General features: G+C 50.3%; 2 protein-coding genes across 5 annotated transcripts in view; both read left to right on the top strand.

Moving 5' to 3' along the window:
- The window catches only part of LOC144136505 (putative glycerol-3-phosphate dehydrogenase, mitochondrial), a 30465-nt gene extending 14955 nt beyond the window's left edge, over positions 1 to 15510 (top strand). For 2 of the 4 annotated variants that reach the window (XM_077668875.1, XM_077668873.1), the window contains 6 exons: positions 245 to 529; positions 959 to 1249; positions 5562 to 5981; positions 7144 to 7452; positions 8445 to 8660; positions 14786 to 15510. In XM_077668875.1, coding sequence (XP_077525001.1) covers positions 245 to 529; positions 959 to 1249; positions 5562 to 5981; positions 7144 to 7452; positions 8445 to 8660; positions 14786 to 15028 — 1764 coding nt within the window. In that variant the 3' untranslated portion in view covers positions 15029 to 15510. The remainder of the gene's footprint in view (positions 1 to 244; positions 530 to 958; positions 1250 to 5561; positions 5982 to 7143; positions 7453 to 8444; positions 8661 to 14785) is intronic. The other 2 variants (XM_077668874.1, XM_077668876.1) reach the window with 2 other exon arrangements.
- Positions 15511 to 21120: 5610 nt separating this feature from the next.
- LOC144136501 (uncharacterized) lies at positions 21121 to 22343 on the top strand. Its single transcript, XM_077668869.1, has one exon. It carries the CDS (start codon positions 21417 to 21419, stop codon positions 21804 to 21806), a length of 390 nt encoding a protein of 129 aa, XP_077524995.1. The 5' UTR covers positions 21121 to 21416; the 3' UTR covers positions 21807 to 22343.
- The last annotated feature ends 4421 nt before the right edge of the window (positions 22344 to 26764 follow it).

Raw genomic sequence — 26764 nt, 5'->3', positions numbered from 1 at the left:
GCCTTAGAGTGAACCATGGGTGGCCAAAATTGATCTGGAGCTCTCCACTTTCATGCTCAGGTGCTTCAGTATCAATGGCAGATGATGGGGCTAGCAAAAATCTTTTCCTTCCTTATTATTATTATTATTTTAATAGAACCATTTACTACTTACTCTACACTACGGCGTGCCTCACAATTCGTACAAGGTTGCCTTGTCATTGGCTCGTCGGCAACGCTGCTACAGATGTGTGCTCGGCGTGCAGATGCAGGAGCTGTTTCCGCTGCTGCGCAAGGAGGGGCTGGTGGGTGCCATGGTGTTCCGCGAGGCCACCATCAACGACATCCGCATGAACGTGGCGCTGGCGTTGACGGCCGCGCGCCACGGCGCCGTGGTGGCCAACCACGTGGGCGCCAAGCGCTTCCTCAAGGACAAGTCGGGCCGCCTCCGCGGAGCCGTGCTACGAGACACGCTCACCGGCGACGTCTGGCCCGTGCGCGCAAAGTGCGTCGTCAACGCCACTGGGTCCGGCGCCGACTTGCTCCGACAGGTGTGGGCGCCATCCACGAAAAAGTGTATTCCGTCTGTCACGCCGTGGAGGGTAGTGCTGGAGCCAGCCAATCAATCACAGACTGGGCGGTTACGCCTGTCAGTCGCGAAGGGCGTGCGGCCGACTGGGATTTGTACCAAGGAGAGGCTTAAGAGTCTCTAGGTTTAGCTACGCAGCTTGCTGGTAATTTTCTTAAATGGTATCATTCGTAACGAGAATCGTCGATCTTGACTTTGCCAGCAAAGAGACGTCGGGTGTCGCTACCGCTGCGTCACTATATACCGAGGCGCCGCTGGTTGTCTAATAGGCTTAGCGACTCTTTGCGACCGTCGCACAACTTGCGCGACTGGCTAGCGTAAATTAGTGGAAAACGCTCAGAAAGCTGCTCTGGAATTATCCACCCTTCTCCTGCGCCATCGGTGCCCGCAGATGGACACGCGTTCGGTCAAAGCGATCAGCAACCCTGTGCTGAGCACGTACATGGTCCTGCCCTGGCACTTCGGCCACAAGACGTACGCCATCCTGACGACCAGCGACAAGGGAACCTTTATCGCTACGCCCTTCCAGGAGCAGAGCCTCATCTCCGGCTCGACCAAGAAGCTCGACTTCACGCAAGCCAGTAAGCCGACGCACGAAGCCGTCAGCAGGCTGCTCAAAGAGTGGAACGAGCATCTGGACATGAACACCGTCACCCCGAGGCTCAACGAGGTAGGCGACCAGGTGAACGAGACATGTTGCGCCCATAGAGCCACGATCGTTCTCGAAGTGGGGAACCATGCTGTAGATAGCTGTATGATTGTCTTGATTTGTTCACTTTACGAACTGACTGAGGCTATGAGAGACGCCGTAGCCAAGGTCTGCGGATAATTTCGACCACCTGGGGTACTTTACTATGCACTGAAAATGCGCAGTACACGGGTCTCCAACATTTCGCCGCCATCGATATGCTGCCACCACGGCCGGGTTTGAGCACGCGTCTTTCGGGGTAGCTGCCGAGCACCATAACCGCTGATCCACCGCGGCGTCTTGCGAGCTGTATGAAACGAAGAAAATCAGTACCAACCTGACTCACTCCAGGCAGGTGCTTAGAACAATGTTGACATGAACACTACAAGCGCGGCTAGTTGGCTTCTCAGGACGAATTTTTTCCCTTTAAGTAAATGCTAGAGAATTATGGCCAGTCGACACAGAATCGTACCACGCCATAGTGCCAGCAGCAGATGCCCCGTGAACTTGTATTTCTGCGGTTCCAGTGACGCGCATTAGCATACGCGGCAAGGAAACCGACAAATACAAGCCTAAAAATGCGACCCATCCTTCCGAGGTCACCTTATTAAAACGTTATTGCTGGTTTCATTGCTTCTGGCCTCTTTAACTTAGCCCCTTGGACACACACGGTTTCTTGTACGGACACTACAGTGATGTAAAGTGGCTTGTCACCTATCTCTGAAGCAATGCTTTGCAACATTAGAAACCCTTCCTGTTGTCTCTGCGCATAGCGCTTTGCGGGCAAGGCTGTCAGCCATAATAATAATAATAATTGATTTGGGGGGAAAGGAAATGGCGCAGTATCTGCCTCGCATATCGACGGACACCTGAACCACGCGGAAAGGGAAGGGATAAAGGAGGGAGTGAAAGAATAAAGGAAGAAAGAGGTGCCGCAGTGGAGGTCTCCGGAATAATTTCCACCACCTGGGGATCCTTAACGTGCACTGACATCGCACAGCACACGGGCGCCTTTAGCGTTTTTACTCCATAAAAACGCAGTCGCCGGGGTCGGGTTCGAACCCGGGAACTCCGGATCAGTAGCCAAGCACCCTAAACACTGAGCCACCGCGGCGGGTCAGCCAACTACCTCGTTTTCCTGGGGACGTACGTGCGAAGGTGCCCACTGAGAACGTTAATAAAATTTCCTGTTGTGCAGTTGCTCTATCAAGTGCAAAGAACCGTGGTAAAACCTCTGCGGTGGGAAGTGCAGATTTCGAGTCCGTCAATGAAGCCACAGGCTGAACCAAGCAAGACTTAAGTCTCCATAAGGCCGCTTCGATGACAACACTTTCGCTTTCGTATAGGTTGGCGTTAGGCGTATAGACTAGACAGCTTTCAAATCAGGTACGTAGAAAGTCGCTGTGCCAGCTCCGCAAATGCTCTACACGTAGTCATCATTATATCAGGTGTTTTAGCGAAGGTGAGCGAAAATTTTTTAAATATAGGCTTTTTGAGGCATGAAGGCGTCTTCTGCGCCACAATAATACCTGAATTGTAGGGCATCAGAAAACAGGTTAACAATGTTATATAGTTAGCCACTTAACTAATTTCTGATAATTACCTTTTTAACTAGACACCTGGTTGCAATTGGGGATTTGTAGCCGGTCGTTAGTAAAAGCACTGGAGGGGTTTGCTTTGCCTGCACGCTTCTCGAAATCGCGTGTATTTTGACGTGATACCGGCAAAATTTGTTGTACCGCCGCGCAGAGGGTAATCACGTTCTCAAAATTCTAAAAACTGATACGGTTATTACTAACGACCGGCTTCAAATCTCTAATTGCAACTAAGTGTCTTACTGGATAAAAAGTTAAAAGTTAAAAAGGTAGTTATCAGAAATTAGTTAACGAACTAACTAGTCAACTTTGTTCATCTGTTTTCTGATGTCCACCAACGCAGGTATTATTGTTCCACACAAGCCGTCTTCATACCTCAAAGCTTATTTTTGAAAAGACCCGCCGCAGTGGTTCAGTGGTTAGAGCGCTCGGCTACTGACCCAGAGTTCCCGGGTTTGAACCCGACCGTGGCGGCTGCGTTTTTATGGAGGCAAAACGCTAAGGCGCCCGTGTGCTGTGCGATGTCAGTGGACGTCAAAGATCACCAGGTGGTCGAAATTATTCCGGAGCCCTCCACTACAGCACCTCCTTCTTCCTCTCTTCTTTCACTACCTCCTTTATCCCTTCCCTTACGGCGCGGTTCAGGTGTCCAACGATAATGAGACAGATACTGCGCCATTTCATTTCCCCCAAAACCAATTATTATTATTATTATAAAATTCCGGTTCACTTCCGCTGAAACAAGAAGGTAACACACTGCATGTGCGAAGCATGGTTGAGGGCCTTGATTGAGAACGGTGCCATAATAAATCCGCAAGGATGGTGTGGCACGCGCTTATGGAAGACGAAGAAAAAGCGTTCGAACCGAGTCAGCCGCCTTTAGGATTATCTACTGAACCTTGGCCAATCCCCCTGCGTGGGTATGTGCCATGCTTACTAAGGAGAAGAAGAAGAAGAGTCAGCCGCCGAGGCGGGAGCTCTGTTCAAGGGCGGTGCAACTCGGACAGCCTTTCGTTTCTGTCACTGGATCCCTTAAGGTGACCTTTTGAAGCATGCTACTGATATACTATAGTACGGGCGTTGAATTCTTCTCTTCCGGAGCTGCATTGTTCAAATGCTTGAAGGCGCGAAGCGAGCTGGCGACCGCAAATTGCAAGTTCATCGCCGACTCTGGTAGAGAAACTGGAGCATCCTTCCTGCCTACATAATCCCACTCGTTAATATTTGGCAAGAAAATTTACCCGGTTCCTTCTATAACCTTGCCAGTGGTCAGCCTGCCCAAGCACAATTGCCTGTGACATCGAAGCCAACAGCATGCAGTGCAGATATTTATGGCTCATTACCAACAACAGGCTGTGTTACCAATGGAATTTTACTTGGACGACGCTTATAACCTACCCTTAGGAGTATAACACGATAGCATCAGATATCCCTCCCACGCAAGTATTCCTTCTATTTCGTAGAATTATGTATCGTGGTTAGTCTTCGTAACCCTACTGGCGCAGTGATGCAGTTGTCAAGCGATGAGCAAATTCCTTGGCAGGTGGCTGTTTCAAACAAAGCCTTGGGCAAGGTTTGTGATACAAAGGTTGCTCTTAACCGAGCTCCCGTAAGGCTCACTTTTGTAAGGCTCACTTTTACACAGATAGTATTCGGGAGGCTGTCTATCTCCCGACCATTGAGCTGATTCGCAGTGCCATGCTAAGCAAGTGGCAAGTACATTACATTGATTTGAATGAATTAATTGCATTGCCACCTGCCATTGAGGCCAGGTTGCCCACAACCCGGCGGGCAGGTTCCACCTGTTTTTTCGTGACACGGGCGGAGGGACGCCGCTACTGAGCTTCCTCCATAAAATCCTAAGCGCATGTTACCTACTGTAACCACCGATGCCCCCCCCCCCCCCCCCCTTCCGTAGTGTACTGACGCTCCACTTCAGATCTTACTTAGTACATTTTGTTTCAAGTTCTCAAGATACCCATCTTCTTGCCTTCTTTCTGCCGCACTTGCGAAGATCGTCGGTGTTTGCAGTTGCAGGACCCCTTCCGGTGTGAAAGAGACTGCGCTTTCACGTCAGAGATTTGGGCGACTGGGCAAAAGAGTATGCACGGCTCGACGATAAAGAAGTGACGCCGCGCCACTTAGCTGTTTTGTGTGAACAGGCACAAAACGCCTGCGCTCAAAGAACTTTTCGAAAACGCGCGCGCACACTCATTGGAGTCGACGTATACCCTCGCGCCTGTGGAGGGCGTCAGACGCGCAAACGGAATACGTTTACGAAATCAACGTGCAGTTTAGCGTGAATCTGTAGAATTAGGCATCTGTATACTACGCTAATATTCGAGTGTTTAGATTCGAGGGTGAGCATAGCGCTCTGGTTAATTTTCAGCACTGCTGACGCCAGCGCGTACGTTGAGCACGGAAACATGTTCAGCTAACTTAGACGTGGCTGTGTATATCCTTGGCGTGTGTCGGACTTGGTAATCTAAACCATTTCAAGTCAACTCGTTCTGCAGAATGTTGTTCAGAGGGACACTGCTACAACTCCAGGAGCGGATAGCACTGCGCACCAATGAGCGCATGATGTGACCGTGCCAGATTAGGCGCCTCGTGCGTGTCACCTGCCGATCGTCGTCTGCGTGGCAAACCGGAAGGCGCGTGATGCACCTGCTCGTGGCCGTCGAGTTGAACCTTAGGCTTGGGCGGCGCAGGTGCTGTCGGCGTGGACGTCGGTGGCGTCGGTGCAGGAGAGCGCCACGGGCCGTGAGAAGCCGGTGATCGAGGTGAGCCAGAGTGGCCTGGTGACCTGCGCGGGCGGCACCTGGACCTGGTACCGGCTGCTGGCCGAGCGAGTGGTGGACGCCGCGGTGGCCAGCTGCGAGGAGCTGCAGCCTGCCCGGCCGTGCTGCACCCGCGGCCTCAAGCTGGAGGGCGCCGAGAACTGGTCGCCCACGCTGTTCATGCAGCTGATGCAAAGGTACCGCCTCGAAGCCGACATCGCCAAGCACCTGGTCGACTGCTATGGTGACCAGGCGACGCTGCTGGCACGCATGGCAGCCAACTCACGCAAGGGATCGCGCTCGCTCCCAGGATGCAGGCTGCTGCCGCGGATGTCCTACATAGAGGCCGAGGTGAATCCCAGCATCTGAATTACATCCGAGCCCGAACCGGGGAATGATACGTAACGATACCGGATACTAGGGACTTCTAGAATACGGTGAGGATGTCGGATAGAGGGATAGGGGAATAGCGAGGCGCCAGAGCGCATGCGCAGGACAAAAGTATGGAAGGCTACTTACGTGCTGTGAATGCGAAAGCATGCTCGCGGAGTGTCCGGCTGCGGCGCTGGAGTATTACTATAACGCAGCGGCCAGCGGAGCTGATCTGTTCGCGCCGCCCGAGAGGAAGTTGGGGAATACGACGTTACCAAAACCCAGCGCGAGGGAGTGGCTGTTAAGCGCGTGGGGTGTTGCGCTGCGGTAATGGCGTACTACACAAATGCAGTGGCCAGCGAAGCTGATTTGTTCGAGCCGGCTTGAGTTGGAAACCCACTTCAGGAGAAATTTTAATTTAATTTTTTTTTCTTTCTTTCTTGATGATGTTGGCACTGATGATGACGTTAGAGGTCACGTGGGCTTTCGGATCGTATAACATGGACAACTACGACGACGGTGGATTTTCCGCCTCATGAGTCATATAAAGCTTCCGCATTAGTAAATCCAGGGGCATTATTGTCCTATGCCCTTGAACAATACGGTCACCCTAGTCTAAAATCTCTACTTTTAGCATAGTGCGTACCACGCTCCGCCACTGCGCACGCGCTGATTGATCCCGACGCTGCAGGCTCGCGCGCTGGTGACGGGAACGTGACATCTCGCACCCTCGTGGCATTCGCAGTGGCAGCTCTCGGTACGCGCTATGCTAAATGTATCTACTATTCTGTCTGTACCGTTGTCGCTGCAACCATGTGGTTGTCTTTTCTGATAGTTTCTGTAACATTATCTCCTGTCTAAAATGACTACGCAATTAATTTTCTCCTCTAATCGCTAAAACCACATAAAATGCTAACATTCTCCAATTATTTCCTTGGTTTCTGCGACTATTGGCGTACTACGTATACATGCTCTTATCGTTATTGTATACTGCTACTATAGCGTCGCTGTCATCATTGCTTCCTCAACGGTTACTATGACGATGCCACAGAGCCCGCGGAACCTTCGTAAGAGCAATCGCGATGAAAGTAAGTGAGAGAAGAGGGGAAGCATATCACGGGGCGCCCTCTGAACTTCCCAGGTGCGCCACGCGGTGCGCCACGAGTACGCTTGCACGGCCGTGGACGTGCTCGCGCGGCGGCTGGGCGTGGCGTACGCGGACGCCAACGCGGCCGAGTTCATGGTGCCTCGCGTCGTGGACATCATGGCGGCCGAATTGGGATGGACGGCGGCGCAGCGCGAGCGCCAGATTGCGCGGGCGACGCGCTTCCTCGAGGAGAACATGGGCCTGTCCGTGTGCCGACCGCACCGGCACGCGCCCGTGCTCAGGCTCAGCTCGAGCGAGTTTGGCCGCCTGGTCCGCCTCTTCCAGTACCTCGACCACGGGCAGGTAGGTAACGTGCGTCGTCTGCCCCAGCTCACCGGGCCCATTGTGCATCCGCTGCTTCAGCTGCTTCTGCATGTCTTCTTTATTTCTACATCTCCCCTACCCCAAGTAATAATAATAATAATTGGTTTTTGGGGAAAGGAAATGGCGCAGTATCTGTCTCATATATCGTTGGACACCTGAACCGCGCCGTAAGGGAAGGGACAAGGGAGGGAGTGAAAGAAGGAGGAGGTGCCGTAGTGGAGGGCTCCGGAATAATTTCGACCACCTGGGGATCTTTAACGTGCACAGACATCGCACAGCACACGGGCGCCTTAGCGTTTTTCCTCCATAAAAACGCAGCCGCCGCGGTCGGGTTCGAACCCGGGAACTCCGGATCAGTAGTCGAGCGCCCTAACCACTGAGCCACCGCGGTGGGTGACCTACCCCAAGTCCATGGTCGAAATTCTGGGAACCCTCCACCACGGCGTCCCTCATAGCATGAGTTGCTTTGGGACGTTAAACCCCCTTAAAATCCTAAAATCTTAAATCCTTTTTTTCTTCACTTCCTTCTGTTCGTTCCCTTTCCTTTGTCACACCACTGTAGAACCCCCCACCTTCTTTGCCGCTCTGTGTGTGGCTGCCCTACTGGTACGATTCAAGAATTTCACACAGGCTTTGTTATACAAATTTCAGGCAACTTGCGTGATATTGCATGACATTCGTATGACAAAACTATGATAATGACCCGAAACTCGGCTGCTGACCTGAAAGAGGCGTGTTCGATCCCGGCTGCGGCGGTCGAATTTCGATGGAGGCGAAATTCTAGAGGCCCGTGTACTGCGCGATGTCAGTGCACGTTAAAGAACCCCAGGTGGTTTAAATTTCCGGAGCCCTTCACTACGGCGTCCCTCATAGCCTGAGTCGCTTTGGGACGTTAAGCCCGCATAAACCATAAGCCGTCTTCCTTTCTTTACTCTGAGAATGTCTCTCTCCGCGCATGCGCCGCACAACAGACGGGCTGGGTGTCCCTGCGACGGTTGCGGCCTTACATCCTGTCCGAGAAATTCCGGCCCGAGTCGTGGCTGCGCGTGATGATGCGCCGCCTGGTGGACATCGCCATCGCCGACGACTCCGAGGCGTACCTGCACAACGAGCACTACGTGCCGCCCCTGTACAAGGCCTCCGTCGACAGCGGCTCCACCAAGGGGACCGAGGTGTTCACCGAGAAGGTGCGCGCTTAACACCGATGGTCTTTGAAGTGGGCGAGAAACACTTATATTACATTAAGGTGTGAACTGCCCAAACTCTCAAGCATCTCTCAAAGCCACGCACTGAAGAAATCCCGTCGTACGCAAACCAAGCTCCCAACCAAGTTACGCATGCCGAGGGCTAGCTCCCCTTATTCCGACTCCTCTACCAGAAGAGCCTGGTGGAACACGTCAGAGCAATACTGGAACAATAGCCCCGGACCAGGAGACTTCATACAGGTGTTTACTCTATCGGTCTCTCGCATGCACATGGCCCATACCCTGCAGCGCACAGCTGCCGAATTGCAAGCCGTAGTCAGGTAAACACAGAACTGCTCGTCTCTTGCCACACGAGCATGTGGAAGCCAATGCAATTCTCTACTGCCGGAACGAAAGCAACTGAGTGAGAGCAATCATCATCATCATCATCATTTATTGTCCCTTAAAGGCCCCTGTCGGGGTATTACATAAGGGGGGAGCGTATACAAGGTTGATGTGGAAAAACAAAGGTCACAAAAATATAACAATGCAATATAGGAACATAAAGAGAAGCAAGGAACGCGAATAGTTAGAACGGTGCATGTAAAAAATGCATTTAGGCCACAAGCACCACACACGTCGGCGAGAGGTTAGGGCAAAAAAAAAAAATGTCAACCCAGGTGATCTAACAACATCGCCTTAAACCTTGTCGCATCGTGCACATTTGTTAGTGAGTCGGGCAGAAGGTTCCATTCTTCAATTGCGGTCGGAAAGAAGGACTTGTTGAAAGCATTGGTGGAGCCATGAAGTCGTTGGACGCTATTTGAATTAAAAAGGCGGCGCGATGTACGAAAGAGAGGAGATATGAGGGAACCACGGAGATAGGGGAAATTGAAGTATAACTTATGGAACAAGCAAAGGCGCGCAACTTTTCGTCTGAGAGCTAAGGAAGTGAGGTCAAGTGATGATTTAATGGAACTTACGCTGGAATGAAAGTCGTATGTTGACGATATGAAGCGTGCTGCACGGTTCTGGGCGGCTTCGAGCATGTTAATTAGGTAGGACTGATGATCACAAAGATTTGGCACCAAAGCGGCCGTCCCGGAATGAAAGGGATAAACAAGAATGAAATTATTTGAATTTGTTTCGCTATTTACCAATTAGCTTTCTTAAAGCTAACCTTATTATTGTTCTTCTTTTTATTCACTGTAATTCTTAAGGTTTAAGGTGTTATCTTTGGTGCTTTTTCCCCACACTTCGTGTAGAGACTCAGAGTTAAAAATGAATCTGGCCTCTTTGCCGACAGATTGCCGCATTCTAATGACGAAAATGCCACTTTCACTGAAAACGGAGTTTTTTGTTATAAATCAACTGCGTACAGGATTTTGGGTGCAGATCCTAGAGGCTAGACTGTGCCACCATTCAGTTCAAAACGGTGATCATGGAGTTCTGCTGTGAAAAACTCCCGGGCTTGAGTCGAGTAACAGGAAATTTTTTTAAAGGAATTTTCGCAGCAATAAATACGTATTTTGCTGTTGGACAGACATCGATATACCCATGGAGAGGCATAAAATTGATTTTTACTGAGAACAAAAATTGGACGGTGTTGTCATCAGTATTCCATCTGTGAGCACATTTTTCATCCCTTAGAAGAGCTATTTAAATCTATCAATCCCTGTCACAACGAGGTGATGAGGTCCCATTGCGGACGGACAGCACCGTCTGCATGGCTTATGGACTTCTTGCTAGACGGCTTAGTACCCTGATTGTACGTGTTATTATAAACCAGTACTATGAATTCGTTGTAGAAACTAAAGCTCAGCGAGTGCTCAGCATTTTCCACTGAAACGATGACCTGTGGCGACTAGCCGGCAAGTTGCCTGTCGCCTTACCCGCCTAATCAAGCTCAGCACTATATTCATCATTGAACGCAGAGTTTCGATCTTGCATTCAAGTGCTACTTTTACGGAATAGCTCTCTGCTAATAAGAAACCGCGACGGGTAAGCAAATGTATGGCATTTCTCTTTATTTTATCTCTCAAAAAGACACGAATGACTGTTTGCACAATTCCCACTACACATGGCACATTTAAGCTTAATTTTTTTTCTTTTACATTAAATGCGAAGCATCTCTAGGACCAACCCTCATCAATTTTATCATATCCGGCATAGCCTTGTTATAATTAAACTGGGCCTGGAAGAAAAAAGTGAGATGGAGAAGAAGATAATTGTCACGATAGAACACGGCATCTTCTATGGGAGTTACCGTTCTGATATGCATCGTTGTGTGGGCTCGAAATATTTCTTTTCCTCGTTAATGACCACAGTATCGTTTCCTCTATAAGTACGGCTGTCGCAGGCCCTATAAATGCTGAACATTTATAATGCATTACAAAAAGACAGCTAGTTTTTTTATTATAATGATCACATTCAAACGTTTCAACCTCGAAAGAAGGGATAATATTAAGAACTAAAGATCGTTCGCGTTCAACAGCATTTTTTTTTTCGAAGGAAATTGTTTGCATGGGAAAAAGGAGGTGGATGAGAGTGGGAGGCGGTTAGAATCGCGGTCCACTTGGTACCGAGCTAATACTGTAAGCATGTAGACGCTGGCTGTTCCAAGACGACGCACTGGTTTTGCGTGATCTGTAAAATGCTTCTTTCAGCACCTTATCGCGTCACAGCGCAAATGGGATCACACAAAAAAAGCTAGCACCGAGTTCCACTGGTCGATATAGAGCAAATTTGTTTTCGGTGTCTATTACGAAGAACCGCTTGTCTGGCTGTTCGATCCGGAGCAACTCCCCCCCCCCCCCCCCTCTCTCTCTCTCTCTCTCTCCCGCTCTCGCTCTCGCTCTCTCTTCGATCAAAGGGAAGTAGCTGTGCTAACACGAAATCGGCGCCGCCGAGACGGCTCGACCGGGCAGAACTTCATCGCAACACGGCCGACAAATCCGCATTTCGCGAGATTGTGTACTCCCTCGACGTGTTCCCAATGCCGTTTTGTTTATTTATTATTTTGTTAATGAAATATCCTGAGCAGCGCATGAAGCGCTTCCGTATTCCCGGGACGCATTTTCGAAGCTGGCGCGAACTGCGTCGCTCGGGATGTCAGTAACCATGGAGACGTGAAATGGACGGCAGTAAATCCGTGCAATAGTGGTTCTGTGTAACTGCGTCTGCATGGATCGGCCGCGGGTAGGGGTCTCACCATGCTGGACGCGGCTGGTTAATTCGAACTGCGAACTTCACGGCGGATTTCTAGCCCGCCTGTGATTTTGTTAGATGTTTCAGTCCAGTTGTCGAACTTACAAGGTATACGAGAACAAATGCGGGCCGAAGTTTTAGTAAATAAAAATGCCACACTTGTCGGCCCCCACCGGGACGAAGACTCAGTTTTGGCGATAGGTGTGCTTGCCAAGTCTCCCCCCCCCCCCCCCCCCCCTTCTTTCATGGCCGACGAAAGGGATCAGTCTAATGCCGGCATGGGTGACGCCTACTTTGGTCATGTGGCCATAATTACTTCAAAGTGGGCTGGTAAAAAGAAAGAAAAATAGAAGGGCTCTGCCCGCACCTCCAGTTGGCACAACGAGCTATGTGGCCATACAGGGTGAATTATCGATAGCGCACTTTCCAACGCCCACCTGTATTCTCAATGGTCAGGACTCAGCTTATGAGCACAGGAGGTTTAGGCCACAACATAGAAGTGCGCAGACGCCGTCCACCCAAGGGAATGTAAACTTTAAATTGCGGGTCCTAACGTCCTGAACCGACATGTGGGCTGTAAGGGATGCTGTAGCGGAGGCCTCCGGGTTAATTTGGAGTATACCTTGAATTGTGTAACGTGTGCTGACATTGCACAGCACGCGGGTGCTTTTGTATTTCACCTCCATCGAAAAGTGGCCGTCGCAGCCTGGATACGAACCTGCGACCTTGGAATGAGCAGCCGAAGTCACTGAGCGACCACGGTGGGTCCAGGTGAATGTCCTACGTGCAACGCTCGCTGCACAGACGGACAAACTTTCAGGAGCTCACACTTCAGGGAGAGTCGAGAGCATATGCGGTCCGACTAAGTGCTTTCAGGCATATACATCACATACGACGACAGCGCGACTGGTGACAAAAACAAGAAAGGAGACGAGGCGAGCGTTGATTGGAGGACAACGGCGCGTTGCGTCGGTCATCGTGCCACATATAAATCCGACATATCGCAGTGCCCTTTTAACGCTATTGTTAGCAATGAACTAAGGGCACCTTTTTTCTGCACTAGTTTCAGCACAAGCCCCTTTTTCGTTCGACCCCATAAGTGCGAGAAGGTAAACTGGACCTAAATCGCTCTTCTTTCTTTCTCCAGCATTCTTCTTTGGAGTCTGGTCGAACCCCAGCTCTATTCCCCTTATATCCAGTTTGTCCTTCGTAATGTCCATATGAAGTCTCGCAGTTCGCTGGCACTGAAGTGGAAATTACGGCTGACCCAGGATATCGGGAACAGAATTCCGAAACCTGTTCGCATATTATAACGGCAGTGGATTCACTGGTATTTTGGTTCTCATACGCCGTGCTTAGTGAAGTGACGGGAGGGAGGAAGTCCTGAACGCCTCTTCACGAATGAGAAAATTGTAGAACTAATTAATTGATTGATTAACTAATTAATTAAATGATACAGGAAATGCTCAGCTTCACTGTTCAGAGCATAAATTTCCGGCAACATTCTTGGACAAAAATTTTGGGAATTGGAAAACTGCAAGGCACTGCTATGGAAATATTGGAGGTAATGGTCCATTCTTCCGATGTGGAGCATAATCTTTCCTTTATAGTGTTTCCATCCAGCAGTTAAGACAACCACATAAAATCAAAGGGAAGTGTTTTGACGACAGCAGAAGCGTTCATAGCAAAAATCATGCAAGCCTGCCGACGGGAGTTCTGCGGATGTATTGACTGATTGTAGTGAAATCTTGTAATATAATAAAAAAAATTCAACTCATAAACTCCTCGTTCAAAAATGACTTTTTTTTCCAGAATTGTTGGCAATGTTAGCCGCGCTATTCCTCTGGCCTCGGTCCAGGTGTGTCGTTGGATTACAGTCGGGCCCATGTGTAATATGACCCCCGTTAATATGGTCTACTGGAATAATGAATATTTTTTTCAGGGCACCGAACGTTTCCAATGTATTTACGCCCCGCCAATATGGAAACTCGCGCTACGAACAACGCAGAGAGCGAAAATGCACAAACTTCATTTGTATACATGTATTTTTGTCGCGCTAATATAACAGTAATGAGAGCAAACACCGACTGCCCCAACCAGATGCTTCTTTTCCTCTATAATACGCGGCAGCGCAAGGGACCCGTGTCGCAGAAAAGCCGGCGTTGCCGTCGGCATGACGGGAAAATCCGAATTGGTAGAAAAGATTGATGTCACTAGAAGCTCTCATGAACACTACAGCGGCGCATCGGATCTTCACCAATCAGAGCAACCGCGAGCAATGCGTCATGCGCACGTGCCATCGGCCGCCGTCAACCTCCTCACCCTCATATAAACGCAGGATAGACGACGACTCACGTTGCAAGCGTCGCCCCTCAGACTGCTACGCAGCATACCCGCCGAGTAACCGCACCTGCGCAGCCTACAACGGAATCGAACCCTTGACCCTCGGATTACGAGCCAGACACGCTATTGCTACCCTACGCAGGCACGCTCGCACGGCTTCTTAAAGCGGGGCTTCATATGTACGTCGTGTGGTCTTTCACGTAATGATTGTGATTGTCAAAAGAGGAAACAGCGTCCGTGTCCGCGTGGGAAAGAGGGACCACTGTCGCGTCATACCTTTAAAGGCGGAGCTTAAGTATCCCCCCCAACTTCTGTGTGCAGGACAACAGCTGGCGGCAGTGATAAAGCGCGAACGCCTGAGTGATAGCCTATTTTTTCGTGGTTTCATACCTTACACCGCCAAGGTGGCCGGTCAGCACGACGTCATGACAATTCGTCGACGCCACTGCCTGGAGCTAGGCTCTCCTTTGTGGGACATTTGCCGCTTCGTTCTTTAGTTGTACCCTACCATAGTACGTACAATACCAGAAACTGCTACAAAGCTGTTGAAAGAATAAGCGATTTCCCCAATAACGTAGGTGGAGGCTCTCTCCAAGGCGCTGCAGCTGAGCACGGACTCACTGTCCGAGATCCTGGACGAGATGGAGGGCGCCACCAGCGGTGGCATGGAGCTGGGCGACTTCCTGCTCTTCATGAACCACCTCAAGGTGTGCCTTCGGGCGCAGAAGATGCGCGTCGCTAAGCGCGACCCCAACATCACCGACCTCGTCGAGCTGAGCGGGAGGGACATCGTCACCACCCCCGCCGCCTACACCGCCTGACCTGGCCGACGGTCGCTCCCGGCCCTCTTCGTGCCTATAAAATTGGACAGAAACATGCGCGCAGATTCCAAAAAATATCGTGGTGAAAGCAACCAAAGAAAACTGCTTCATACGCAATTTATCAGTACGCGCCTTATGAACATTCATTTCGTATGCCCTCTAAATGCATGCGAGGTACGATGTGACTAAAGCTCTTTATACAGTGTAAACAATACGCTCTGTGGCCTTGCAATAGCTGTAACTGAATCCAAGACACCTCAGTGTCCCTCTTCTTTCTAGGCACATCCGGATTTTGTGTCAAGACCAGCGCAAACTACACGCAGATTATGAAGGAGCACACGGATGTGTGCTAATTCGCTTACTAGCTTACCCAAGCCTCTGTTCTAAGGAGTTTGTACGTTGCTTGCTGCCTTGCACTAGCTTGCAAAACTTGGAAAACTTGTCGCGTTGAAAACAACAGCACAAGAATGTAGGGAGACTTACTAAATGATTGAAAACTAAATGAGGTACGTTTGTCCTTCGTTCCTGTCATATCGAATTGAAGAAATGAAGGAAACGTTGTTTTTCATTTCAGCGCTTGCGTCTGCAATGTTCCCGGCGAACTGCATTCGCGGTGGCTCTGTCTTCATTTTCCTGGCAGCCACCCACAATCGAACACGTTCGTGTGTAGACGAGACACAGCGTGTATCGAGCGTAGACACACGTGCAGGTGGCGAAGCACGGCGGAAGCGTTCACTCTGAAGAGCCTCCCAGTGTTCGAGGTGTGAGTGAAAACATACAATGGATTATCTCTCCGCCGGATAACGGACCTCGTATACGGCGCGCGCGTTGCCCGCAATGAAAGGTTATCGCCGGCTGCAACCTCTCGAGATCGCGACCCTGACAGGAAGGGGGGCGTGCAACTACACACACAGCTCACAATCCCGTCCTAAACATGGCGAAAAGGAAACAAGAAATTCAGCTCGTATTGTTTCCTTTGCGACTCTGGCGGGTATGTGTACACGGCGAGGGCTCAGTGAAGACTGGGAAAACAAGCGGCGACGCCTGCCACAACACGTTATTGCATTGTTCTGTTTCACTTTCGTGCAACCACTCGGATTGGCTGCAGCTGCGTGTTTATTAGGAAACGGGCGCATCGGCACCAGCCATGTTTTCCCCGCGCGGATGCGAAAGGGCGCTCTCAGCGCTGCGTACGCATTTCTTATCTGCCCGATGCGCGACAGAAACAGCACGCCCTCTTGGCAAACACAGCAGACTTCTCGCTGATATATATGTTCCGGGTTCGGTTGTGTCGAAATGCAGCAGAACGCTCATCTCGCAGGAAGTGGGTGTCCGGGAATTCCCGGACGCCTATTTACATAGCGCTTGTACAGTGGATCAGCATGCAGTCGGAAATTCGAGTAACGCAGTTATGTCCATGGCTGACTCGTTGACTTTCATGCACTATGGTCTATGAGGTGCGCCGCATATGGTAGAGCTCCGGGTTGGTTTCTGTGACAGCCACGGTTGTGAACACCAAAATTTTCAGTCCCGAACGCAGCAATTACAACGCATTCGTCATGCTAAGAAATTGGCTTTCGGCAACCCTTGTCACAGCAGGTTCTTTTCTCCATGCATCATTATTCCAGCATGCGAAAGCTAGCTTGTAACACCTGCAGGCCGTAAATGCGTAACGCTGAATTGGGACGACTGGTACAGCAGACAGGAACTGTCGCAGTGAAGCCTTATTTGCGAGCTTCTGTTGGCTCGAACACCCTCTCAAGTCCCTGAAGGTGCAAACTGCGACCGTTGCGACATAATACTTAGAGAACTGCACGGGCCGCATTCTGAGGCCCCAGGCCGGCTAAAGTGAGAGACTCCAAACCTGAGCCCAGCGCTTGCCCGCGGCTTCAAGCCCGGACCCGATCTGGACCCGTTACATTATCACTCCAGACAGTAGAGCCCGGGCCCGGACCGCCAAACTATACGTGGAGCCCGGCCCGGACCCCTTCTTGGACCCATTTCCGCACTATCTCAAGAGGTGAACTGCTCACTGAGTACAAGCACCCTCCAGCTACACAAGTAAAGAAGTGGCCGGCAAAATTTGTTCGCTAAACACAAAAAGACCAGATAAGGCAGGTAGGTACACACGATCCTCTTTTTGTAGATTGAACATTGACAGCCAAATGAAAAGGCTTGCATACACGCGCAATAAACTTTGCGTTACCTCTAGGTATATAATAAGTTTCTACGACACGATATATCTAAATATTAAAACGTCCTCGAAGCCTGACAAGTAACCTTTATTCTTAATGAGCACAATTTCGCGGTTCGAACTCATGGCCGCGTTTCTATGGAAACGAAGTGCAAAGATTTTTTTTTGTTGTTGTTGAGTATGTGTTTAAAGACAAGTGTCCTAAAACAATACGCTCTTCCCCGATGGCGTTTAATAATAATAATAATGATTGGTTTTTTGGGGAAAGGAAATGGCGCAGTATCTGTCTCATGTATCGTTGGACACCTGAACCGCGCCGTAAGGGAAGGGATAAAGGAGGGAGTGAAAGAAGAAAGGAAGAGGTGCCGTAGTGGAGGGCTCCGGAATAATTTCGACCACCTGGGGGTCTTTAACGTGCACTGACATCGCACAGCACACGGGCGCTTTAGCGTTTTTCCTCCATAAAAACGCAGCCGCCGCAGTCAGGTTCGAACCCGGGAACTCCGGATCAGTAGTCGAGCGCCCTAACCACTGAGCCACCGCGGCGGAGGATGGCCAGGTAGGTACACACGATCCTCTTTTTGTAGATTGAACATTGACAGCCAAATGAAAAGGCTTGCATACACGCGCAATAAACTTTGCGTTACCTCTAGGTATATAATAAGTTTCTACGACACGATATATCTAAATATTAAAACGTCCTCGAAGCCTGACAAGTAACCTTTATTCTTAATGAGCACAATTTCGCGGTTCGAACTCATGGCCGCGTTTCTATGGAAACGAAGTGCAAAGATTTTTTTTTGTTGTTGTTGAGTATGTGTTTAAAGACAAGTGTCCTAAAACAATACGCTCTTCCCCGATGGCGTTTAATAATAGTAATGATTGGTTTTTTGGGGAAAGGAAATGGCGCAGTATCTGTCTCATGTATCGTTGGACACCTGAACCGCGCCGTAAGGGAAGGGATAAAGGAGGGAGTGAAAGAAGAAAGGAAGAGGTGCCGTAGTGGAGGGCTCCGGAATAATTTCGACCACCTGGGGGTCTTTAACGTGCACTGACATCGCACAGCACACGGGCGCTTTAGCGTTTTTCCTCCATAAAAACGCAGCCGCCGCAGTCAGGTTCGAACCCGGGAACTCCGGATCAGTAGTCGAGCGCCCTAACCACTGAGCCACCGCGGCGGAGGATGGCGTTTCTCGCAAAGCGTAAAAATATGCTTTTAGGAGGCGCAGGCAGGCATTCAAACATATCTTGGAACAGACTACTGCCCGACGAGCAATCGAATGGAGGCCCTTCTTGAGCGGTTCTTACGAGACTTCAAGTGTCCAGTCGTGAGCGGTAACGCAAAACCGAGCTGATGCGGCGCACATCTGCAGTAAAGCCGACAGCGTGCCTGCGGTCACATGATAGCTGGAATAGCCCAAGCCAATGTTGCTGTCTACTTTAGTAGGCAAACGCACTCTTGCAAACGCGCCGTTTCTGAGGAGGCGTTGCAACGCTCCACTAAGTGCAGCTCGCAGCTGGAATTTGCGCTGTCTCTGTAACCCACCTCTCCCCATTGTCAACCTTCCTTTAGGCTATAGTTCACTATACTTTAGGCCCAAGAACCACCCCCTCTAAATAAACATACCTTTACTGACCCGCTCCTTTTAAGTTATCTTCTATAGTTCAACGCGGCCTGGCGAGCGCGTCCGGGGTTGATGCTGATTACACTCAGTCTACAAGTGAGCTTTATTAGCGCGAAGGCCTCATACGCTCACCAACACCGACCATGAATCTTGTCGCTATACGTGCGTACGATCTTGTGCCGTTGCCTAGCAAGCCGAGTTACTCGGGTAAGTTCGGAGAAGCGCCGATCTTGCGCCGTTGCCTAGCAAGCCGAGTTACTATACCCGCGCTTACCCGAACTCGGGTGGTTACTTGGTTAGCTAGTCAATGGCACAAGATCGTACGAGCTACTCGGGTAAGATCGGGCAGTAACTCGGCTAAGTTCAGAGGAGAGTCGCGCGAGAGGATGCTCGGGAAGAGCAATATGGTATGAGGACTCGCCGCCATCTATACGACCGAGCAAAAGGGGGACGCTGGGCGGCCGGGAATCGAAGCACTGCGGTGGACCTGTGCTCTTGTTATCCCGCGCCACACCACAACAACTAATTTGCTATTAATACGTTGGTGGTTTGTCATCAGGGCATTACTCCGTCGCTCAACGGCAACGGTAAGCTTTTCTTACCTCATTTCTTTTTTATCCTCCATCGTCTCCGTACCTTCTCGGCCACCTAATTATCGCTCGAAAGAAGCGGCCTCCAAAGCCGATGCCGCGGTCGCCGCTAATGAGCGCGGTTTTCCCCCTCTCCTACGGCGCTGAAGGCGATGGAAAAATCTGACGACTGGTTACTTGCGCGGGTTCGTAAGAATGGAGACCTGCCGCCGCATTCTAGAATTTTCGACGGGCTGTTCCCGCTTCCTCTTTTTTTTTTTTTTCTTCCGGTATATCTACCTCCCACGTACTGGCGAGACTGAAAGGAGATTGGCAAGGAAAAATAATACTGCCTGTTGGGGGGTAAAGCATTAGACATGTGGCCTTTATCCGCTTTGCACCCGTTCTATGCATATATTTTTTTTTAAAGCATGCTCATTCACGGCAAGTCCAAGGAAGGAAGCGCTGAGGCCCAATGCCGGTGATTGCATTTGTGGTTACCCATGGGCTGCGCTATGAAGTGATCGCAAGTGCGATCACAATGGATATTAACTTTTAAAATTGGATCCCTTTCTCAGTTCTTGAAAAATGTGAATACTATAACTTATTAACTGCCTTGTTGAAAAATTCGCGTGTCCAGGCTTCGGCTAGCTCGTCGACAGGTTACCGGGGCCGCGAATCCAAATGAGTGTGTCGCTTACATATTCACACGCGATTCACCGCTTACAGTGGTTATACCCTTCTTCAGCTGACCAAGAGAAAAACATATTTTGGCCACCCCTTATATCTGTTTATTTTGTAGCCCGAGGCACAAGTCCGGAGCACTGTGCGCCAGGGCCAATGAAGATTAGTGGCCCCAGAAACTGGACTGCCTTATTCCATGCTTTCCAATATAATACTTATGAACGTCCTGTGCTAATTAACCAATGTTGTGTCATAATTTGCCGCAATAATATTTTTCTGAATACCGCTTTGTTAGGATGGATGAATAGTAACTAACACAATCGTAACTCATTGTAACGTTTGTTATTCTCACATAACTCTCACGATTGTCGCTGCAGCTTTACAACAAACGAAGCAAGAGGCAATTGTTCCGTGATCTTTGTGCAAGGACTGCTAACGAGCGTCCTATACATACTGCAGTATTGATAGGGATTACGCCAAGGCCGGAATTCGACTCGCCGGCGCATTCTTTTCCCTTCTCGACGCTTCTCCGCAGGGAGTTGCGGCACTCGTGGAATTTATTGCGCCGTACCGGCCGCACTGCCGTGTAACGGGCGTCTCCGGCGCGCAATAAACATAACATGCCGATGTGTGCGGCATGAGGCAACAGGCCGCCACTCTGAGGCGAACCAAGCAGCTTACGTTAGAGGGAAAACCTCGCAGCGAGCAGTTTTCCCAACGGAAACGCGCACGCCCACATACCGGCGACCTAATCGCTTTTTGACCGCTTGTTTGGCAACACTTGCACGCGGACCGCGTGCGCACCTTTAGAGGTCGGCTAGCCGGTATCGCTGCGCGCGGCATCGCCTCGAGGCGCGTGACCGTAATCGCAGAACTTGCCCTCGTCTTGCAATGTCAACAAAACCCGTACGGACCCTCGGCGGCGCCGCTCGCAGCGTACGCGATGCGATCACAAGACCGAAAGCGAAACGCCATCATAAAAGGAGACGCGAGGAGGGCATATTTCGCCGGCGCCAGGTTGTCGCGCCGAAGGGCGCGTGCCACGTTTCGCTGTCTCGCCGCAAGGAGCGCGGCAATCATAGCCTCCTCTCCATCTTTCTATGACGTGCCGAGCTCCGCAGCCAATGGCTAGCGGGCGTCAGAATGGCGCCTTGGCCATCTGCTGAGCGAGACCGGACGCGGCGCAGTTTGCGTCCGAGCACGTGACCCGACGTTCCTAGGGGAAGTCATCAGAGCGCGCCTCCACACACCCCTCATTCATTCTCGGACCGTCGCTCAGTTCGCTACTGGCAACTCGTGTCTTGCTCTCAGCAGCCATGGCCTTTATGATGCCCGTTGTGAAGAACGACTACATGATCTACCAGCAGAACGGCGGCAGCTCCAAGTCCCGACGCAGCTCGTCCTGCAGCATGAGCAGCCGTGCGTCCCGCGGCCCGGCTTCCGGCCAAACCAGCCTGTCCTGCTCGCCCGGCAGCGACGTCGAGGAGCGGTTACGCGCCGTGGAGTCCGAGCGCGGTACCCGGAGAGTCTCCCGCTGCTCGGAGGCACCGGTGGCCCCGAGATCGGCCTCGCAGTCGTCCCTCTACAAGAAGTTCCACAGCAGGGTCGTCGACAAACTGCGGAAGACGCTGCGCTCCAAAGACGACTCCGTCGTGAGCACCGAGGACACGTCGGTCGTGCAGAAGAGCGGCCTGGCATCGTCGTGATGTTGGCTTTCCCCTCTTAGTCGTTCCACTGCACCATAGACTTGTGACTGTCTCGCGGCGTCCGTTAGCACCTTTCGTTACGCGCGAACATTCTCTTTTGTGGGACCATCGCCTGGTGCTCGCGCGGCACCGCGTTCCTTTGGTACATACATAGCCGCCGTGTACATACGTAGCGCTTCGGATTTATCGTGCCCTACGGCGCAGGTAAGGGAGCATGCGAACGCCCCTGTCGTTTATGCTCGCCCGTGACTGTAACCTAGCGGTGCTTGCCTGCCCAGCATTTCTGTCTGCGCCACGTTCAATCGGTCCAGCGCGGCCCGACACCGCCGCACCAGTTGTGCTACTGCTCACCCCCGCGGGCCTTATGTAACGAACGCCGAATGCATTTGTATATATATATATATATTCTGTATGTATTGTATGTCGCGAAGATCTGCTCATGTGCTGCCCACCAACTGCACAAGAGGCAAAAGTTTCAATAAACGGCGCGGTAGATCTGCGGCCCTTGACTGGGCGGGTCTGCCGGCCTTAACCGAGCACCCGACGCAGTCTCTCTTTCAAATCGTGTTCCGCGCTGTGGGATGCGATGTTGCATGCGGCGTGCGCAATGTTTCTCTTTCAGATAACATAACCAACGGCCAGGATGTACCGCACCCGTTTAATCTTATCTCCAGCGGATGAGGAGGCCGTGGGTGCGGCCAGGGACGAATGAATGACGCGGTGGCGTCGACCGCAGGAAGCGGCGTACCGCCGCTCCGTTCGCAGCGTTGCGCGGAGTGGAAAATTCCCGGCGCTTGGCGCCTCGCGTCCCATTGGTCGACGGCCGCCGCACCCCCGCCGCGGCCCGCTGGATTGGGACGGCGTGGCGGAAAAAAGAAAGGCAAGAGTGCAGCGTCTTTCCTCCGCGTCAAACTGCGGTTAGAAGAAAGCTCTGCTCTCTTCTTCCGACCCGTTTCTCCTCTCCTCTGCCACGCCGCTCTTCGATCCGTTCTTGCCGCGCGATTTGGAATGCGTGGCTGCTCCGTAAAGGGGTCAATATTTTTTTTCCCTCCACCCATCTCTCGCCGGGCTTGTCTGTGCTGCAGCACCACGCCAGAGATGCAGCCGCCACGCTGAACGCCGCTATTAAAACTTTCACAGTGTTCATTCATGTGCGATGGGAGCGCTGAAGTAGCTCGACCCGTTGCTTCTCCTACGCTAAATCCTCAGCTTACCATCCACGCTTGGGTGGTAAGTAGAAACACTTTGCATGGCTGAAATTCGGTATGACGAGCAGCATGCGAAAAGGGAGCACGTTGAAAGACATACCTTCATCGTGTGTGTATGATGTGCAGTTTCCTGACTAGGATGAATGTCCTTTTCGACAGGGGAATACATTGTTAGCGACACAGGCACCGTAGCACATGCAGCTTTCTTGCCCGGGAGCCAAATTCTAGGGAGGTTCATGTGTTGATAAACACAATGGATAATTTACATCAACAAAACCAGAAGCGTCGCGTTCTTGCCCACTATGCAGTGGTAAATGCGCACAGCTAGTATTTATTGGCAAACATCTAGACAGCGATTCGACGTCCTAAACATAACTGGCTGTCTGGGACGCTTGTCGTTACCTGACAGCGACACACATAGCTCAAGTTAGCCACTTATTTGACAGCTGTATTCCTGCGTTTTTCTACCAGCGTGGAATTTGTTGCCAGGGTTACGAGATGTGCGATACAATCTCGCTTCGAAATTTGCACCTATGTACCAGCGACATTACAGCCAGCAATTTTTTCTAGGACGGCTGCAAGATGTGTTTCGGAAGGAAAAAGTGGGTGAGGAGGAATATACGCTTTTATCCGAGGGCAGGCCACATTCAGGATCCTTAGCTAACTAGCTAACGCTTGGATATCCTCCTGTCCACGACTTCTAGGAACACTGATCGATTCTTATTTACGGAATTGCTTACAAACCAACGCTTGAAAACTGGTTTGAAAACTTCTTGTGTTTTGGAGAGGTAAATGTCGTACGTTGTTGTTTAACTCTGGGAGTGGTACACGTACAGTTGTTTTTGTTTTTTCTCTCTGAGGGAACAACGCAAGTGCTAATTTTAGCACAGGTCGAAAACGGTTGGTTTAGCAATACTTGGAGTTAAGCACAATGTAGTACATATTCGCTTTGTAAACTAAACTTTTCTGCCTCAATGACCTCGGCTCTGAAATACGTCTCGAAAACTAGTTCCTTGCTATTCTTGAGCACGAAGATATGCGCCGCCTTTAGAGCTAATAATGTTTAGGTTAGTACCGTTATTAATAGCGCATATTTTGAAGTAAAAATGAAGCATTATTCATAACGAAAACATTTACCGTAATCAGGACTGCAAAGTTATACCTCCAAGCTCTATAACCGAGTCCATCGCAAAACATTTGCGCTCTGAGGCGCACAATCTTTCACTTTGTTATTCTGCTTCATATAGTGAAAGCCAATAAATGCTTTCGTCGAGGAAGTTAAAAACAAATTTACATAGAATTGGCGTTTCGAAACGAACTCAAACTCCTTCAGTTTGAAACAAACGGGCCTTTGGCAGAGTCGTCGGTCTAGATACACAACGGACGCGTTTCATGAGTGGAGCAATAGACATTGGGAAGCTTCGTTTGTTTTGTGCTATGCCTTCCCAGACAAAATATTACGAAAATCACGCGTGTACATCCATCCTTGTGCAGCCGCGTCGCCTTTGCATCCGCTGCCGAGCCTAACGGAGCGATGCGCTGAGCTCCACATGTGAGCACTTGCAGAACATTTCCATGGCATTTACTCAAGGGCGTGGCGATGGGGCCTTCCCTGTTATTATAAAATGCTGCCGGAATTCGCCCTTGGAGAACGGCGTCTGCGCGAAAAAGTCGAGTTCTTACAGCGCCGGTTTTTTTCCGTTAACGGCCGGGACGTTGCCCCGTAACGGTGTTTATGGCGCCGCGTTTTTACGCCTGGAGGAAAGTTCGTCTATTAACGCAAAGTAAACGCAGACAAAGTTTTAGTAACCAAGGGGCTGCAAAATAATTTCCTTTCACGGACAAGCAAGTATTTAAGCGCTTGTTTCACCTTTTTCTGGAAAGCACTCTTTTGCCGACAACAAAATTTTGTGAAGTGATTCTATATAACCACTGCACCAGTAGCGCCCGGACCCAAACAAGTATAATCGAGAGCAATATGAGAGAGAGCAAACCTCTTTGCACAAGAACTGCAAACTTCCTGGTTATTTATTCGCTAAATTTGAAAACGACTTTTGGATGTTGTACGCCAAGAGGAAAACGAGTTTGAATAACGAAAAGCCGTGCTTATCACACATCACTGCATAGGAAAATAAATGAATGCTCACAGTTTGTTCGCTCTTATATTTCTCAACAGTGTAAATTGCAAAGATCGAGGCAGCCTCGAATGGCACGCTTAACTCAAAGACATAGCTTTCCTCAACTGAAATGTGGTCAACATATTCTTTTAACGGAGCATCTGCTATAAATGCCAACGTATATACGCCACGTGCTTCGGCGTGAAACGAATAAATTTTGCGGGAAGATTACGTTCGCCTCGAGGTCGAGACTACGGATGGATAGAGTACGGCGCCGCTCAGAGTCATTCGTGAACTCGCACTTTAAACTTAAACTCGTTAAGCTCGCAATTTCAAGAAAATTAGGCTGTTCTAAAAGATTCTGCGTGAACGTGGCGATTATCATGACCGACTCTTTCTCATCGCTGCAAAATCTTAGTTATAGATTAGTTCCTGCGCCCGCATCAACTTTTTCCGGCGGTCATACAATGAATGAATGAATTAACTTTATTCCCGTCATCACGGGGCCTTAGGACAGGGTGCCTCCCAGCCGGCTGTCAGCACTTAAGACCGCGGAGAGAGCCTTGTAGTAAGCTGTCTCCGCCTGACGGATGATGAGTCTTTGCCGATCCGGGTCGTGGCTCCGGATCAGCTCTTCCCAAGCGGCAATGTCTGGGATGCTTTGGGATTTAGCCCCAGGCAAATCCTGACAAAAACAGAGATGTATCGAACATTCGAAACTCCCGCGCTGAGTTTGGGTGTTCAGCGGCACACGGTGGGAGTCGTGCGGACTAGAAACGCTTGTCCAGATTTTCTGGCCTTGAGGGTCCATGGCTGCGGCTGTAGTGCGACCTGCGGTGCGATGTAAGTTTCGCTTTATACAACAATGCAGCAGCTGCTGCGCAGCGCCTGTGTTTCGTATTACGGAGGCTTGCGAGAGCTCGCGGTGCTGACCTTTAGGTGCGACAAACGTGCGGCATGTATGTCGATCATTATTTGTTCCTTCTTTGCCGCTCGCCCCGTTGCGGGAATGTTGAAAGGTCTGTTCAGCGAGGAGAGGTCGCCCGGCTTGCGTGGAGGACACTGCTGTAATTTTCAGGAATATTCTGAACCACTTATTACGAGAGCAAAACGCGCTTCTGACTTGTATGCAGAATTAGGTCGATAAAGAAATAAACAAAATCGAGGAGAGATTCTTCAAAAATTTCTCAAGAGGTGCGGAGCATGTATTGGTTCAGTCGCGTAAAGACTATACTAGCCATGAGTCGTGATTAATGGTTCAATCGTTTCGCTTCAGGTAAAAAAAAAAAAAAAGAATTTTAGAGCAGGATTGCACATTTTAAACGTCGCGACCTTATCACAGTTTTGCATCGTTGTTTATTATATTTAGCAGAGAAATATGAAATTTGACATAGAGATGACGCACTAGAACGAGAATAACCATGACAACGGGAGGGGCATATAGGCCATCCTGGACGAAACAATGGGTGCTCCTATTAGCAAGTTGCAGGAGCTATCGGCCGCATACGAGTGAGCTAACTCTCCTTTGGGCGCGTTGCTCACGCCTGAAAGCATGCAAACGTGAAAAGCCTGAGAGGTCACTATTCTAGTCCATTTGCTGGCGCCCTTTCTGCCTTAGCAGAATAGCCCGGGG

This window comes from Amblyomma americanum, chromosome 6, assembly GCF_052857255.1.
Source record: "Amblyomma americanum isolate KBUSLIRL-KWMA chromosome 6, ASM5285725v1, whole genome shotgun sequence".
Classification (NCBI taxonomy): Eukaryota; Metazoa; Arthropoda; class Arachnida; order Ixodida; family Ixodidae; genus Amblyomma; species Amblyomma americanum.
Note: the sequence above shows the minus strand (reverse complement) of the source record. Positions and strands in the feature narration are given on the sequence as shown.

Coding starts and splice junctions, on each gene's coding strand:
- LOC144136501 (XM_077668869.1), top strand. CDS start 21,417: ATGGCCTTTATGATGCCCGTTGTGAAGAACGACTACATGATCTACCAG.